Source organism: Microcaecilia unicolor, chromosome 5 (assembly GCF_901765095.1).
Source record: "Microcaecilia unicolor chromosome 5, aMicUni1.1, whole genome shotgun sequence".
Classification (NCBI taxonomy): domain Eukaryota; kingdom Metazoa; phylum Chordata; class Amphibia; order Gymnophiona; family Siphonopidae; genus Microcaecilia; species Microcaecilia unicolor.
Genome location: NC_044035.1, coordinates 319,994,948 through 320,007,207, shown reverse-complemented (window position 1 = coordinate 320,007,207; position 12,260 = coordinate 319,994,948). Strand labels below are relative to the sequence as shown.

Here is a 12,260-nt window from a genome sequence, read left to right as displayed (position 1 = left end):
AGCGGCAGTGTTACAAACTTTAATTGTGACAGTATAACTTGGAAACTTTTTCAGGAGATAAACGTATTTTTTCTGCCTTATTTATATATATAAAAGGCGAGTGTCATACTCACTCACAAATGCGCAGTAGAGACCTTCTCTGCCCCGCCCCCGCGTCAATAGGTGATGACGAGGGCGGAACAGAGAGGGTCTGTACTGTGGCATTTGTGAGGGAGGGACATCGCCGTCGCCACACCCTCCACCCGGTCGGGCCCTCGCTCCGCTACTGAAACAGCGAGGGTCTGGGAACGCAGCACTGAGCTCTGCTGAGCTGCCGTCGGCCTTCCTTCTTCTTCTCTGCCTGTGTCCCGCCCTCGACGACATTACGTCACACGAGGGCGGGACTGGCAGACAAGAAGGAAGGCCGATGTCGGCTGCTCAGCAGAGCTCAGTGCTGCGTTCCCGGACCTTCGCTGTTTCAAATTAGCGGAGGGGCCCGGCCGGGTGGAAGGTGGGTGGCGACGGCTCCAGGGGGGGGGGGGGAGGCAGCGGCGAACTCGGCGGCGCGGGGGGCTTTCAACCCCCCTTCCTATAATAGCCCGTTTTTACGGGCTCAAAGGCTAGTTTATATATATAATAATATAAGAATGTTCTAGGATGCCTAGTTGTTTTTTCCCCACAGTTGCACGATTGAACCTCAGCTGTTTTAGACTGATGATGAAACTGGTAGCGAACCGTAGTGGCACTATGCTCACTTCTGATGGTCCAATTTAATCATTTGTTTTAGTTAAACTTTGTTTGATGTGGTGCATGTTTTTAATTTTGCGTATTATTCCTCTTTTTAGGATGCCTTTATAAAATAGGCACATCTTCAAAATTCTTTTAAGTGTTGTTATGAAATTACCCCCTCAAAGTAGATGACAACTCTCCAGCATATCTAGCCCAGTGTTAGAGAGATCTTTATATTACGTAACTAGTTCTCTTTCAGGAATTTAAACTTTAGCTTCTAGTTCAGGCTGGCTGTGAAAGCTGTTCTCAATGTAACCTTAAGCAGTTATGACTTTTCCCTATGATCCTGTGTGTTTCGCATATCGGCATCTGTATCTCATTTTCTATTGTGTGGGATTATGTTACTGCACGGTCTTGGATGAGTGTCTTTCCTATTTATGTTAAGAGTTCCCTTTTCTGATTATATGTATTATTTTTAGATTGTGAACTGCCTTGCCCTGCTATTCAGTTATGAGCGGTATAGACAGTTTTCAGCAAATAAACACTAGGACTTTTTAATTTAATTATTTTTAAAAAAGAAAAGTATTTGTAACGTACCACAATGCATTAGAAGTTCTCTATGTTTTTCTACCCTCCCTCCCCCCACAGTTTGCAACTGTACATAATACATCCCACATGCTTCTATATAATGGCAACCATAATTAAAAAGCCACTTTGGAATAACTAATGAAACTTAAATTTACACAAAATTTAATACAAAAGGGGTTTAACTGAATGGTTACCTGCAATTTCCTTGCTATCAATGCAGAAACAATAAAACTGAGGAACAATGACCCAAGAATCATAGAATTGAAGAACTGAAGAACACAGACAAGCTGTATGCATGTTGCTTGTATTACATACAGCCATATAACCTATAACAAACCAAAATCATAAATGGTTAATGTACATCCAAGATAAAGCAAAGTTACTCACCTGTAGAAGATGTTCTCCGAGGTCAGCAGGCCAAGTATTCTCATATCTGGGTGATGTCATCCGACGGCGCACGGTGTAGATGCTGCCTAGCGTATTCAGAGGACCCTGCTTAATCTGTCCACCAGACTGTTGTCCTTGCCAATCAGGTACGTTGCTTACAGTACCATCCCATGAAGGAGGGCCCACTGCCACATCTGTACTGCCTCCAGACACAAGGGGTAAGATCCCATACCCCACTGCTTGTTCACATAATACATTGCAACCTGATCATCAGTTTGGATGAGAACAATTTGGTTCTGTAGCCGATCTCTGAAAGCTTTTAGAGCATTCCAAATAGCTCTTAGCTTCAGAAGGTTGATGTGGATATCTGTCTCCTGGGCAGATTGCATTCCCTGAGTGACACCCATCTTTATGAGCCCCCCCCCCCATCCCAAGCTGGATGCAGGTGGAATTTGGAATGGGAGTCCCATGGAGGGGCATAATCGAACAGAAACGCCTATCTCCATGGGCGTTTATCTCCGAGAACGGGTCCGTGAAGGGGCGGACCCAAGCATATTTTCGAAAAAATTAGACGTCCATGTTTTATTCGCCAAGTTGTGAGCTGGGCGTTTTTGCTTTTCAGCGATAATGGACAATGAAATCGCCCAGCTCAAAAACGAATAAATCCAAGGCATTTGTCCGTGGGAGGGGCCAGGAGTCGTAGTGCACTGGTCCCCCTAACATGCCAGGACACCAACCAGGCACCCTAGGGGGCACTTTTACAAAAACAGAACAAAAGGTAAAAGAGCTCCCAGGTGCATAGCACCCTTCCCTTGTGTGTAGAGCCCCCCAAATCCCCCTCAAAACCCACTGCCCACAAGTCTACACCATTACTATAGCCCTAAGGAGTGAAGGGGGGCACCTACATGTGGGTACAGCGGGTTCGGGGGGGGTTGGACGACTAAGCATTAAGCAGCACAATTGTAACAGGTAGGGGGGGGATGGGCCTGGGTCCACCTGCCTGAAGTCCACTGCACCCCCTAACAACTGCTCCAGGGACCTGCATACTGCTGCCAGGGAGGTGGGTATGACATTTGAGGGTCAAAATAAAAGTTGTGAAACATCATTTTTTGTGGTGGGAGGGGGTTTATGACCACTGGGGGAGTCAGGGGAGGTCATCCCCGATTCCCTCCAGTGGTCATCTGGTCATTTAGGGCACTTTTTGGGGCCTTATTCGTGAAAAAACAGGGTCCAGGAAAAGTGCCCTAAATTCTAGCTAAAACGCATACTTTTGTCCCATTATCTGTGAAATGCGCCCATCTCTGTTCGGCAGATAACCACGCCCCAGTTCCGCCTTCGCCACACCTCTGACACGCCCCCATAAACTTTGTCCGCATCCGCGACGGAGTGCAGTTGAAAACGTCCAAAATCGGCTTTCGATTATACCGCTTTATTCGTTTTTGTGAGATAAACGCCCATCTCCCGATTTAGGTCGGAACTTGGGCGTTTTTCTCGTTCGATTATAAGCTGGATAGTCATTCTGGGCCGAACTGTCCACCAGAGGAGAGATTGAACAAGTTTTGGAGGAACTCAGATAACATCCTCTAGGTTCTCTGTAGCTTGAAACCACTGGGAAGCCAGAGTCTATTGGGCACCACTCAAATGGAGGTGAACCATGGGAGTGACATGCACTGTGGAGGCCATGCGGCCTAACAAACTCAACATCTGCAGAGCTGTGACCTGCCTGCTGCTCCAGACCTGCAAGGTGAGCGCTATCAAGCTATCTGCTCTTGCCAGGGGCAGAAAGGCCAGAGCTTGCATCATATCTAGCATAGATCCTATGTATTCCAATCACTGAGTTGGGAGAAGATGGAACCCTAGGAGCTCCAGCACCTGAATAGTTCTCCGCACTGACTCTTGCACTCCTTCCTGCAATGTGCTCTTGACCAGTCAATTGTCCAGGTAGGGAAACACAAACTCCTAGTCTGCATAGTGATACTGCAACTACTGCTAGAAATTTGGTGAAGACTCTGGGAGCTCACGTGAGGCCAAAAGGCAGAACGTGATTCTGGTAACGGTGGTTCCGTACCCAAAATCCGAGATAATTCCTACAACTGGGAAGCATCAAAATATGGGTATAGGCATCCTTTAAGTCCAGAGAGCATAGCCTTGTTCCTGAATCATGGGGAGAAGAGTGCCCAGGGAAATCATTCTGAACTTTTCTTTAACCAGGAATTTGTTCAGGACCCTTAGGTCTAAGATGGGTCAAAATCCCCCGTCTCCTTGGGCACAAAGAAGTACCTGGAATAGAATCCCTTTCACTTCTTTCCCGGGTGGCACAGGCTCAACCACATTGGCCTGTAGAAGGGCAGAGATTTCCTCTACAAATACCTGCTTATGCTAAGAACACATGTAAAATGCTCTCAGTGGGCAATTTGATGGTTTTTCATGCCAATGAAGTGTGTAAACAAGGCGGATTATTTGAAGAACCTACCAGTAAGTGGTTATAAGGGACCACTTTGATGGTAACAATTTAGCCTCCCTACCACCAGCAGGCAATCCAGGGTGGTAACCTGGATGGTGGCTATGCTCTCCTGGAGCCAGTCAAAAGCTTGTCCCTTCCTTTGACCTGCTGGGCCTTCTGGGGTCGGGACTGACGTGGCTGGGAGTGTTGGAGATAGGGCTGCTGGGTACAGTGGGAAGGCAATGGAAACCTATGTCTTTGAGAGCAATAGGACCGCTGCCAAACCCAGTTGAAAACCTCCTAGTAGAGGACGACAAAGCTGGAGGCTGCTGAGAGAGGGACTGAATGGTGTCAAGTATGTTTCTTGATGAGGTTTGCAACCTTCTCCACTATGTCCCCCAAAAGATTATCTCCTCAGCAAAGTTATGTCTGCTAACCTCTCCTGAACCACTGGTTCCAGGTCAAAGATATGCAGCCATGAGAGTCTGCGAATCCCCACACCCATAGCAGAGAGTCTGGATGCAATACCAAATATCAATGCGCCCCTGGCCATAACTTTTCTGCACTTCAACTAGCAAACTTGTTGGCCAACTACCAAAGCTCTGAGGTTTGCTCCTGAGGGAGCAAGTCCACAAGACTGAGCGTATTGCGCAACAAAGACTTCAAGTGTATGCTTGTGTAGAGATCATAGGACCGGATGCAGTTAATAAGCATCAATACCTAATACACTGTTCTCCCAAATGAATCCAGAGTCTGATCCTCTCTTCCTGGGGGAGCCAAGGCATGAGTGCTGGAACTTCTGGCTCTTTTGAGAGTGGATTCGACCACCGGAGAGTGGTGAGGCAATTGCGTCCTCTCAAATCCAGAAGCCTTCTGGATACGATACTGAGTATCTACCTTCTTTGGTACAACATGCACTGTGAGGGGAGATTCCCAATTCTTCACCAGTACATCTCTAATGATAGGGTGCAACGGAACTGTAACCTCTTCCTTAGGAGGAGATTCATAGTCCAGGACAGTTAACATTTCTGCCCTAGGCTCTTCCACCGTCTCCAACTTAAATGGGCTAGCCAGAAGATGGCTGCCACAGTGTCAGCTTACTCAGACACGATCATCATTTTTCCATTTGCTGTGATGGTAAAACGAAAGGGGAAGGTGAGGGTTTTTCCCTCAGAGCCCTTTACCTTGTTGCCTGTAGTCACAATGGATCGCTTTGTTTAGCATCTTGGCCCAGGAGGAATCTTCAGTGCAGGCCCATGTGAGGGACAGCTGGAAATAGGTGTACAGTCTGGAAACTAGGGGGCAGAACACTCTCAGTCCAGAACAGAGGGATCCTACACTGCAGCTGCGCCCTGAGGTACTCTGCCTGCCAAGTGCATCAGCACCTCTTGGAGGTGAAGTATCCGCCGCATCCAGAGGTGGCCTAGGAATTGGCTGACCGAAAGAGATGGTTTTTCTGCAGGACACATCAAAGCAGAGTTTGTCTGCATTAGGAGTGCAGACACATTCAGCTCATGGTGTGATCAAAGAACAGGGCTTGTGTGTTCTACAGCAATCATTGCCTATTGGTATGTTTCAAACCATTGAGCTTCCTCACCGTGGAATCTGGAAAGCGATCCTGGATTTGGGTAAAACTTTAACTGTTCAATAAACTAACATGGGCTTTACTATTCAAGAACTTCAGAAGATACTTAAAAATGAAACTGAGATTACTCAAATTTTTGTTTCATTGGGAAAGACTGAAGACAAAGTTACTGCGATAAAAACAATGGAAAGTGCTTTAATGAAGGATAAAACTTGCTTAAAGTCAAAGTTAGAGGTACAGGAAAATGTTGTTAGGAATTGTAATTTAAGAAGTTTAAATTTTATGCATTTATCTGCAGTTTCCGCTAAAGAACTTTTTTCTTAAAAAAGACCTTGAATATTCCTTCTGATTCTATTCTACCTTTGGTGAAGACCTATTATGTGCCATCTTCAAGGAAAACTAACCCTGCTCACCAATTAGATGCTGCTCAAGAAATGGCACCTTTAGATGTTTCTGCTCTGTTGAATACATCCCATTCAGAAGTAGCCCAATCTGCTACCTTGTTGGTTACATTTGCTCTGGTCTCTGATAAAAATGGGCACTGCGGCTTTATTTAAAATATCGGAAAAGCTCTTTCTGAATATGAAAATACGAATTTATCCAGATATTTCCAGAGAAGACAATTTATTTTGCTTAGACCAGCTGTTTTGTTCTTTTTAAAACTTTCATGAAAATGTATAGTGATATAGATTCTTTAAATACTGTATGTATTTTTTTGATGATACACAGTTGTCTACTTTTATAACTAATAAGGGGGTAAGGGGGGAAAGAACCTCTTCACCAATGAACCTCTTCCCCAGTGAAGATCTCCCGTTGAGAGTTAGCTGTATTCAGGTTTTTTTCTCTTTGTTATATTTGATTGTTAAAGATAATTTAACAATATTGCCTTATATGTAGTACTTGAATCCCATGTTTATTGACTGGAGTATAGTACTTTTGTTTCCTCAAAATATTAGATTTTATAGTCTTTCTTTATTTCCACTTCTTACTGTAACTTTGCTGTACAACTGGATACTTGGATTGTTAATTTCAAAAATTTCAATAAAGTAAAAAAAAAAATGGGATGGCCGAAGGCATCTCCTTCACAAAACCTGTAAAAGAGAGACTCTCAGAGGTGGAGATTTATGCCTCTCGAGGTGGGGAAAGGATCAAAAGGGATTCCATATGACTCCTCAGAGAAATAATGTAGAACTTCATCGGACTCCTATAAGCGGTTCAAGTCCGACTCCTCGCAATACTTCAGATCAGCAAAGTGAGTCTGTGCTTGTCCCAGCTCAGTGGAACCATATAAAGTACATAAGTATTGCCATACTGGGAAAGACCAAAGGTCCATCAAGCCCAGCATTCTGTTTCCAACAGTGGCCAATCCAGGTTACAAGTACCTGGCAAGATCCCAACAGTACAAAACATTTTATACTGCTTAACCCAGAAATAGTGGATTTTCCCCAAGTCCATTTAATAATGGTCTATGGACTTTTCCTTTAGGAAGCTGTCCAAACCTTTTATAAACTCCGCTAAGCTAACCGCCTTTACCACATTGTCTGGCAATGAATTCCAGAGTTTAATTACACGTTGAGTGAAGAAAAATTTCTCCGATTCGTTTTAAATTTACTACATTGTAGCTTCATCGCATGCCCCCTAGTCCTAGTATTTTTGGAAAGCGTAAACAAACACGTCACATCTACCCATTCAACTCCACTCATTTTATAGACCTCTATCATATCTCCCCCTCAGCTGCCTTTTCTCCAAGCTGAAGAGCCCTAGCCGCTTTAGCCTTTCCTCATAGGGAAGTCGTCCCATCCCCTTTATCATTTTCGTTGCCCTTCTCTGCACCTTTTCTAATTCCACTAGATCTTTTTTGAGATGCGGCGACCAGAATTGAACACAATATTCGAGGTGCGGTTGCACCATGGAGCAATACAAAGGCATTAAAACATCCTCATTTTTGTTTTCCATTTCTTTCCTAATAATACCTAACATTCTATTTGCTTTCTTAGCTACAGCAGCACACTAAGCAGAACGTTTCAACATCAACGACGACACCTAAATACCTTTCTTGGTCTGTGACTCCTAACGTGGAACCTTGCATGACGTAGCTATAATTCGGGTTCCTCTTTCCCACATGCATCACTTTGCACTTGCTCACATTAAACATCATCTGCCATTTAGACGCCCAGTCTCGTAAGGTCCTCTTGTAATTTTTCACAATCCTCCCACGATTTAACGACTTTGAATAACTTTGTGTCATCAGCAAATTTAAATTACCTCACTAGTTACTTCCATCTCTAGGTCATTTATAAATATGTTAAAAAGCAGCAGTCCCAGCACAGACCCCTGGGGAACCCCACTAACTACCCATCTCCATTGAGAACACTGACCATTTAACCCTATTCTCTGTTTTCTATCTTTTAACCAGTTTTTAATCCACAATAGAACACTACCTCCTATCCCATGACTCTCCAATTTCCTCTGGAGTCTTTCATGAGGTACTTTGTCAAACATCTTCTGAAAATCCAGATACACAATATCAACCGGCTCACCTTTATCTACGTTTGTTCACCCCTTCAAAGAAATGTAGTAGATTTGTGAGGCAAGATTTCCCTTCACTAAATCCATGTTGACTTTGTCTCATTAATCCATGCTTTTGAATATGCTCTGTAATTTTGTTTTTAATAATCTGTACCATTTTGCCCGGCACCGACGTCAGACTCACCGGTCTATAATTTCCCGGATCTCCTCTGGAACCTTTTTAAAAAGTTGGCGTTACATTGGCCACCCTCCAAGCTTCTGGTATCATGCTCGATTTTAAGGATAAATTACATATTACTAACAATAGCTCCGCAAGCTCATTTTTCAGTTCTATCAGTACTCTGGGATGAATACCATCCGGTCCAGGAGATTTGCTACTCTTCAGTTTGTAGAACTGCCCCATTACATCCTTCAGGTTTACAGAGAATTCATTAAGTTTCTCCGACTCGTCAGCTTCGAGTACCATTTCTGGCACTGGTATCCCACCCAAATCTTCCTCGGTGAAGACCGAAGCAAAGAATTGAATCTCTCCACTACGGCTTTGTCTTCCCTGATTGCCCCTTTTATTCCTCGGTCATCTAGTGGTCCAAACGATTCTTTTGCCAGCTTCCTGCTTTTAATATAACCTGAAGGGTGCTGAGGTACAGCCCCTACTCTCAGACTCCAGAGAAGCTTCGTCCTCCATTGTAGAGAGTGGTACTGCATAGGTCGATGTTGATGTCGACACCCACTGAGGCATTGGTGTTGAGGACCGCTCTACAGGCAGACTTGGGGCCTCAGGGAGTTGAGGCTGATCCGCAGTTGGCGCAAGCACTCCTGATACCTGAGCGATGTACAGCTGAAACATCTGCGCCAGCTCCTCCATAAGCATGGTTCGGTACCCTCATCAAGGGCAGGCACCAGCAAAGGCTGTGGAGCTGGTTTGGAGACAGCTTAAGAAACAGCTGGTATCAAACCAAAAGCAGGAATCTGGCTGCCTGAAGACTGGCACCTCTACTGAAGAGGAAGAACTATCCTCTCAGTGCTGGTACTTCTCGGGTACTGGTGAAGCTGATGCCCCAGTCCTCCCGGCACCATACTTCGAAGAGGACCAATGCTTGCACTTCTTTGGCTTTCCTCAACGCTCAACAAGACGATGATGTTGAACCTGTATGTGTTCTTGGTGTTGGGCCCAATGATGACTGGTCCTGGGGCCTACTATCAGAGCCCGATGCTGAGAGAGAGGTGGAGATTTCCTCAACGCCAGTGTACTCTCAATGATAGATGAAGTTTGGGCAGCCATCAAGGTCAATGCTTTCTGTGCCGCAGTCAATACTTTCCTATGCTGCTGTTAATGGACTGGCCTTTGAGGAACCAAAAAGTTTCTCCTGCTGGACCTGACACACCCTGTGTCCTCAGCTGCATTTGTAAACAAAAAGAACAAGAATCAGGCTGGTGGTCAGGCCCAAGGCACCCAATGCACCAATTGTGCAGGTCCATGAAAGAAATCACCCGAATACATTGGGCACTCCTAGACATTGAGAAAAGATTCATGGCCAAATTAAATTCTTCAAATCTTGAGCATCAAAAAATGGCATGGCTCAAATCAAGGTTTGTACTCAGGCCTAAATGATGCCTAAAGATCCGTGTGAAAAAGAAAGAAAACTTGAAAAGCCTAAAAACCTAATAAAACGAAGGGGAAAGGTACTGAAAATAAAAACTATGAAGAAAAAAAACAAATGGGAAGGCACTGAAAAAGTAACTTAATATACATACTGGAGACCACAAAGATGCGACTTCTCAGCTCCACAGATAAAAAGACTGAGGAACCTGTGTTCGCACTTCAGGCGGGAAGGCGCCTGCTCATGCACAGTGGGATGTTGGTAGAATTTTCTACTGTCTGTATACGCTAGGCAGCGTCCGCACTGGGCTCCACTGGATGATATCATCCAGATGTGAGAATAGTAATGGCCTGCTTGTCCTTGGAGAAAAATCTTTCCACACTGTATGCACAATATCTTCTACAGCAGAAGTAAAATTACTCTATGTAATTTTTGGATGAATATAACAGGTTATTAATATTTATAATCATTTATTTATATTCAGATTACTGTTAATACGTAGGCAATATGAGAATAGACCATAGTGGGTATATATTCAGAGAACTGAACAAGTCAACAGTGCCTGGGAGTCATGGGTTCAATATCTGCTCTTCCCCAACTCTGTGTAACCTCAGGCAATCACCTGACATGCTTTTGTCCAGTGGAGTAGCAAGGGCGGGGCGGTGGGGGCGGTCCGCCCCGGGTGTCAGCAGAGAGGGGGGTGCTCCACTGCTCCCGCTGCTCGCTCCTTTGGCACCCCCCCCCCCCCCGCACCAGCCCTTTAAAAAGAAATCTCCGACGCGGTAGCGAAGCGCAGCACCTCGTGTCTGTGACTGCAAGCAAAAGAAGCGGATCATCTCATTGGGCCTCCCCTCACCTGTCCCGCCCTCCTCTGACGCAACTTCCTATTTCCGCAAGGGCGGGACAGTGAGGGAAGGCCCGATGAGAGACGATCCACTTTTACATGCAGACACGAGGTGCTGTGCTTCTCTATCGCGTCGGAGATTTCTTTTTAAAGACCGGGTGGCAGGGAGAAGACGAGGCAGGGTGAGGGTGGGAGGGACTCGGATGGCAGAAGGGACCGGGTGGGGGACAGATGGGGGTGAGAGGGACTCGGATGGCAGAAGGGACCGGGTGGACAGATAGGGTGGGGGGGGGGGGGGGGACTCAGATGGCAGAAGGGACTGGGTGGGGGACAGATGGAGTGAGAGGGACTCGGATGGCAGAAGGGACTGGGTGGGGGACAGATGGGAGAAGGGGCATGGAGCTGGAACCGGGGTCTGAAAAGTGGGCAGGAAGGGGGAATGGGGTCATGCCTGGGGCAGGGGTAGGTGGGAGAATCAATGGATCTGGAACTAGGGGCAGCCGCAGGTGGGATAATGGGGCTGAAACTGGGAGCGGAAAAGAGGGGGCAGTGAGAGAGGGGGAATAGATCCTGGATGGAAGGGGGAGTGAGAGGGAGGGCAAATGGTGGATCGAAGGAGCACAGAGAAAGGGCAGACAGTGGATAGAAGGGAGTGAAAGAGCAGACAGTGGATGGAAGGGGGCAGAGATAGAGGGCAGATGCTAGATGGAAAGGGGAGAGAGAGGGCAGATGCTAGAAGGAAAGGAGAAAGAGAGAGAGCGGGCAGACAGTGGATGGAAGGGGCAGGGAGAGAGGGCAAACATTGTATGGAGGGGACAGGAGAGAGAGAGCAGACACAGGATGGCAGGGAGAGAGAGAAGGCAGATGCTGGGTGGAAGGATATAATCACGGAAGGTTTTCAATCTGTAAGTTAAGTGAAAGTGTGTCTGAACACTGGTTTATACAAAAAATATGTGGCACTTAGAGGCAATTCATTACACTAACAAAATCATGCTATGATTATATGCTTGGGCAATTTTGAAGATCTTTGAAACTGTAATTGTCCTCTGAAAACATACGAGCAAATCCCTATATAATTATATATAGGGGTTATGTATTGTTTAAATGGATTGGATGAAAAACTTTAGCAATACTGAAAGATTTTTGTATTATTGTGTTTGGATAGGAATTTCCTTGCAATGGAATATTTTTAAAATGAACAGGAGGGAATATTTTTCACTCAACAAATAGTTTATTTAGATTTTGCTCACACCTTTTTCAGTAGTAGCTCAAGGTGAGTTACATTCAGGTACACTGGATACTTCTCTGCCCCAGGAGGGCTCATAATCTAAATTTGTACCTAAGGTAATGGAGGGTTAAGTGACTTGCCCAAGATCACAATGAGCGACAGTGGGATTTGAACCGGCCACCTCTGGATTGCAAGACCAGTGCTCTAACCACTAGGCCACTCTTCCACTCAATGTCATTCCTACGCCAATGAAATGGACCAGGTTACTACAATATATGAAACATCACAAGGCCTAAGTGGTTCTCCTACAGGAGACTCAATTGACCAAAAAGAACATGATAAGCTAG

General features: G+C 45.5%; 1 protein-coding gene across 3 annotated transcripts in view; it reads right to left on the bottom strand.

Moving 5' to 3' along the window:
- Positions 1 to 12,260, bottom strand: part of DPY19L3 (dpy-19 like C-mannosyltransferase 3) — a 114,488-nt gene that overhangs the window by 53,690 nt on the left and 48,538 nt on the right. For all 3 annotated transcript variants that reach the window (XM_030202553.1, XM_030202555.1, XM_030202554.1), the window contains one exon: positions 1,491 to 1,622. In XM_030202553.1, coding sequence (XP_030058413.1) covers positions 1,491 to 1,622 — 132 coding nt within the window. The remainder of the gene's footprint in view (positions 1 to 1,490; positions 1,623 to 12,260) is intronic.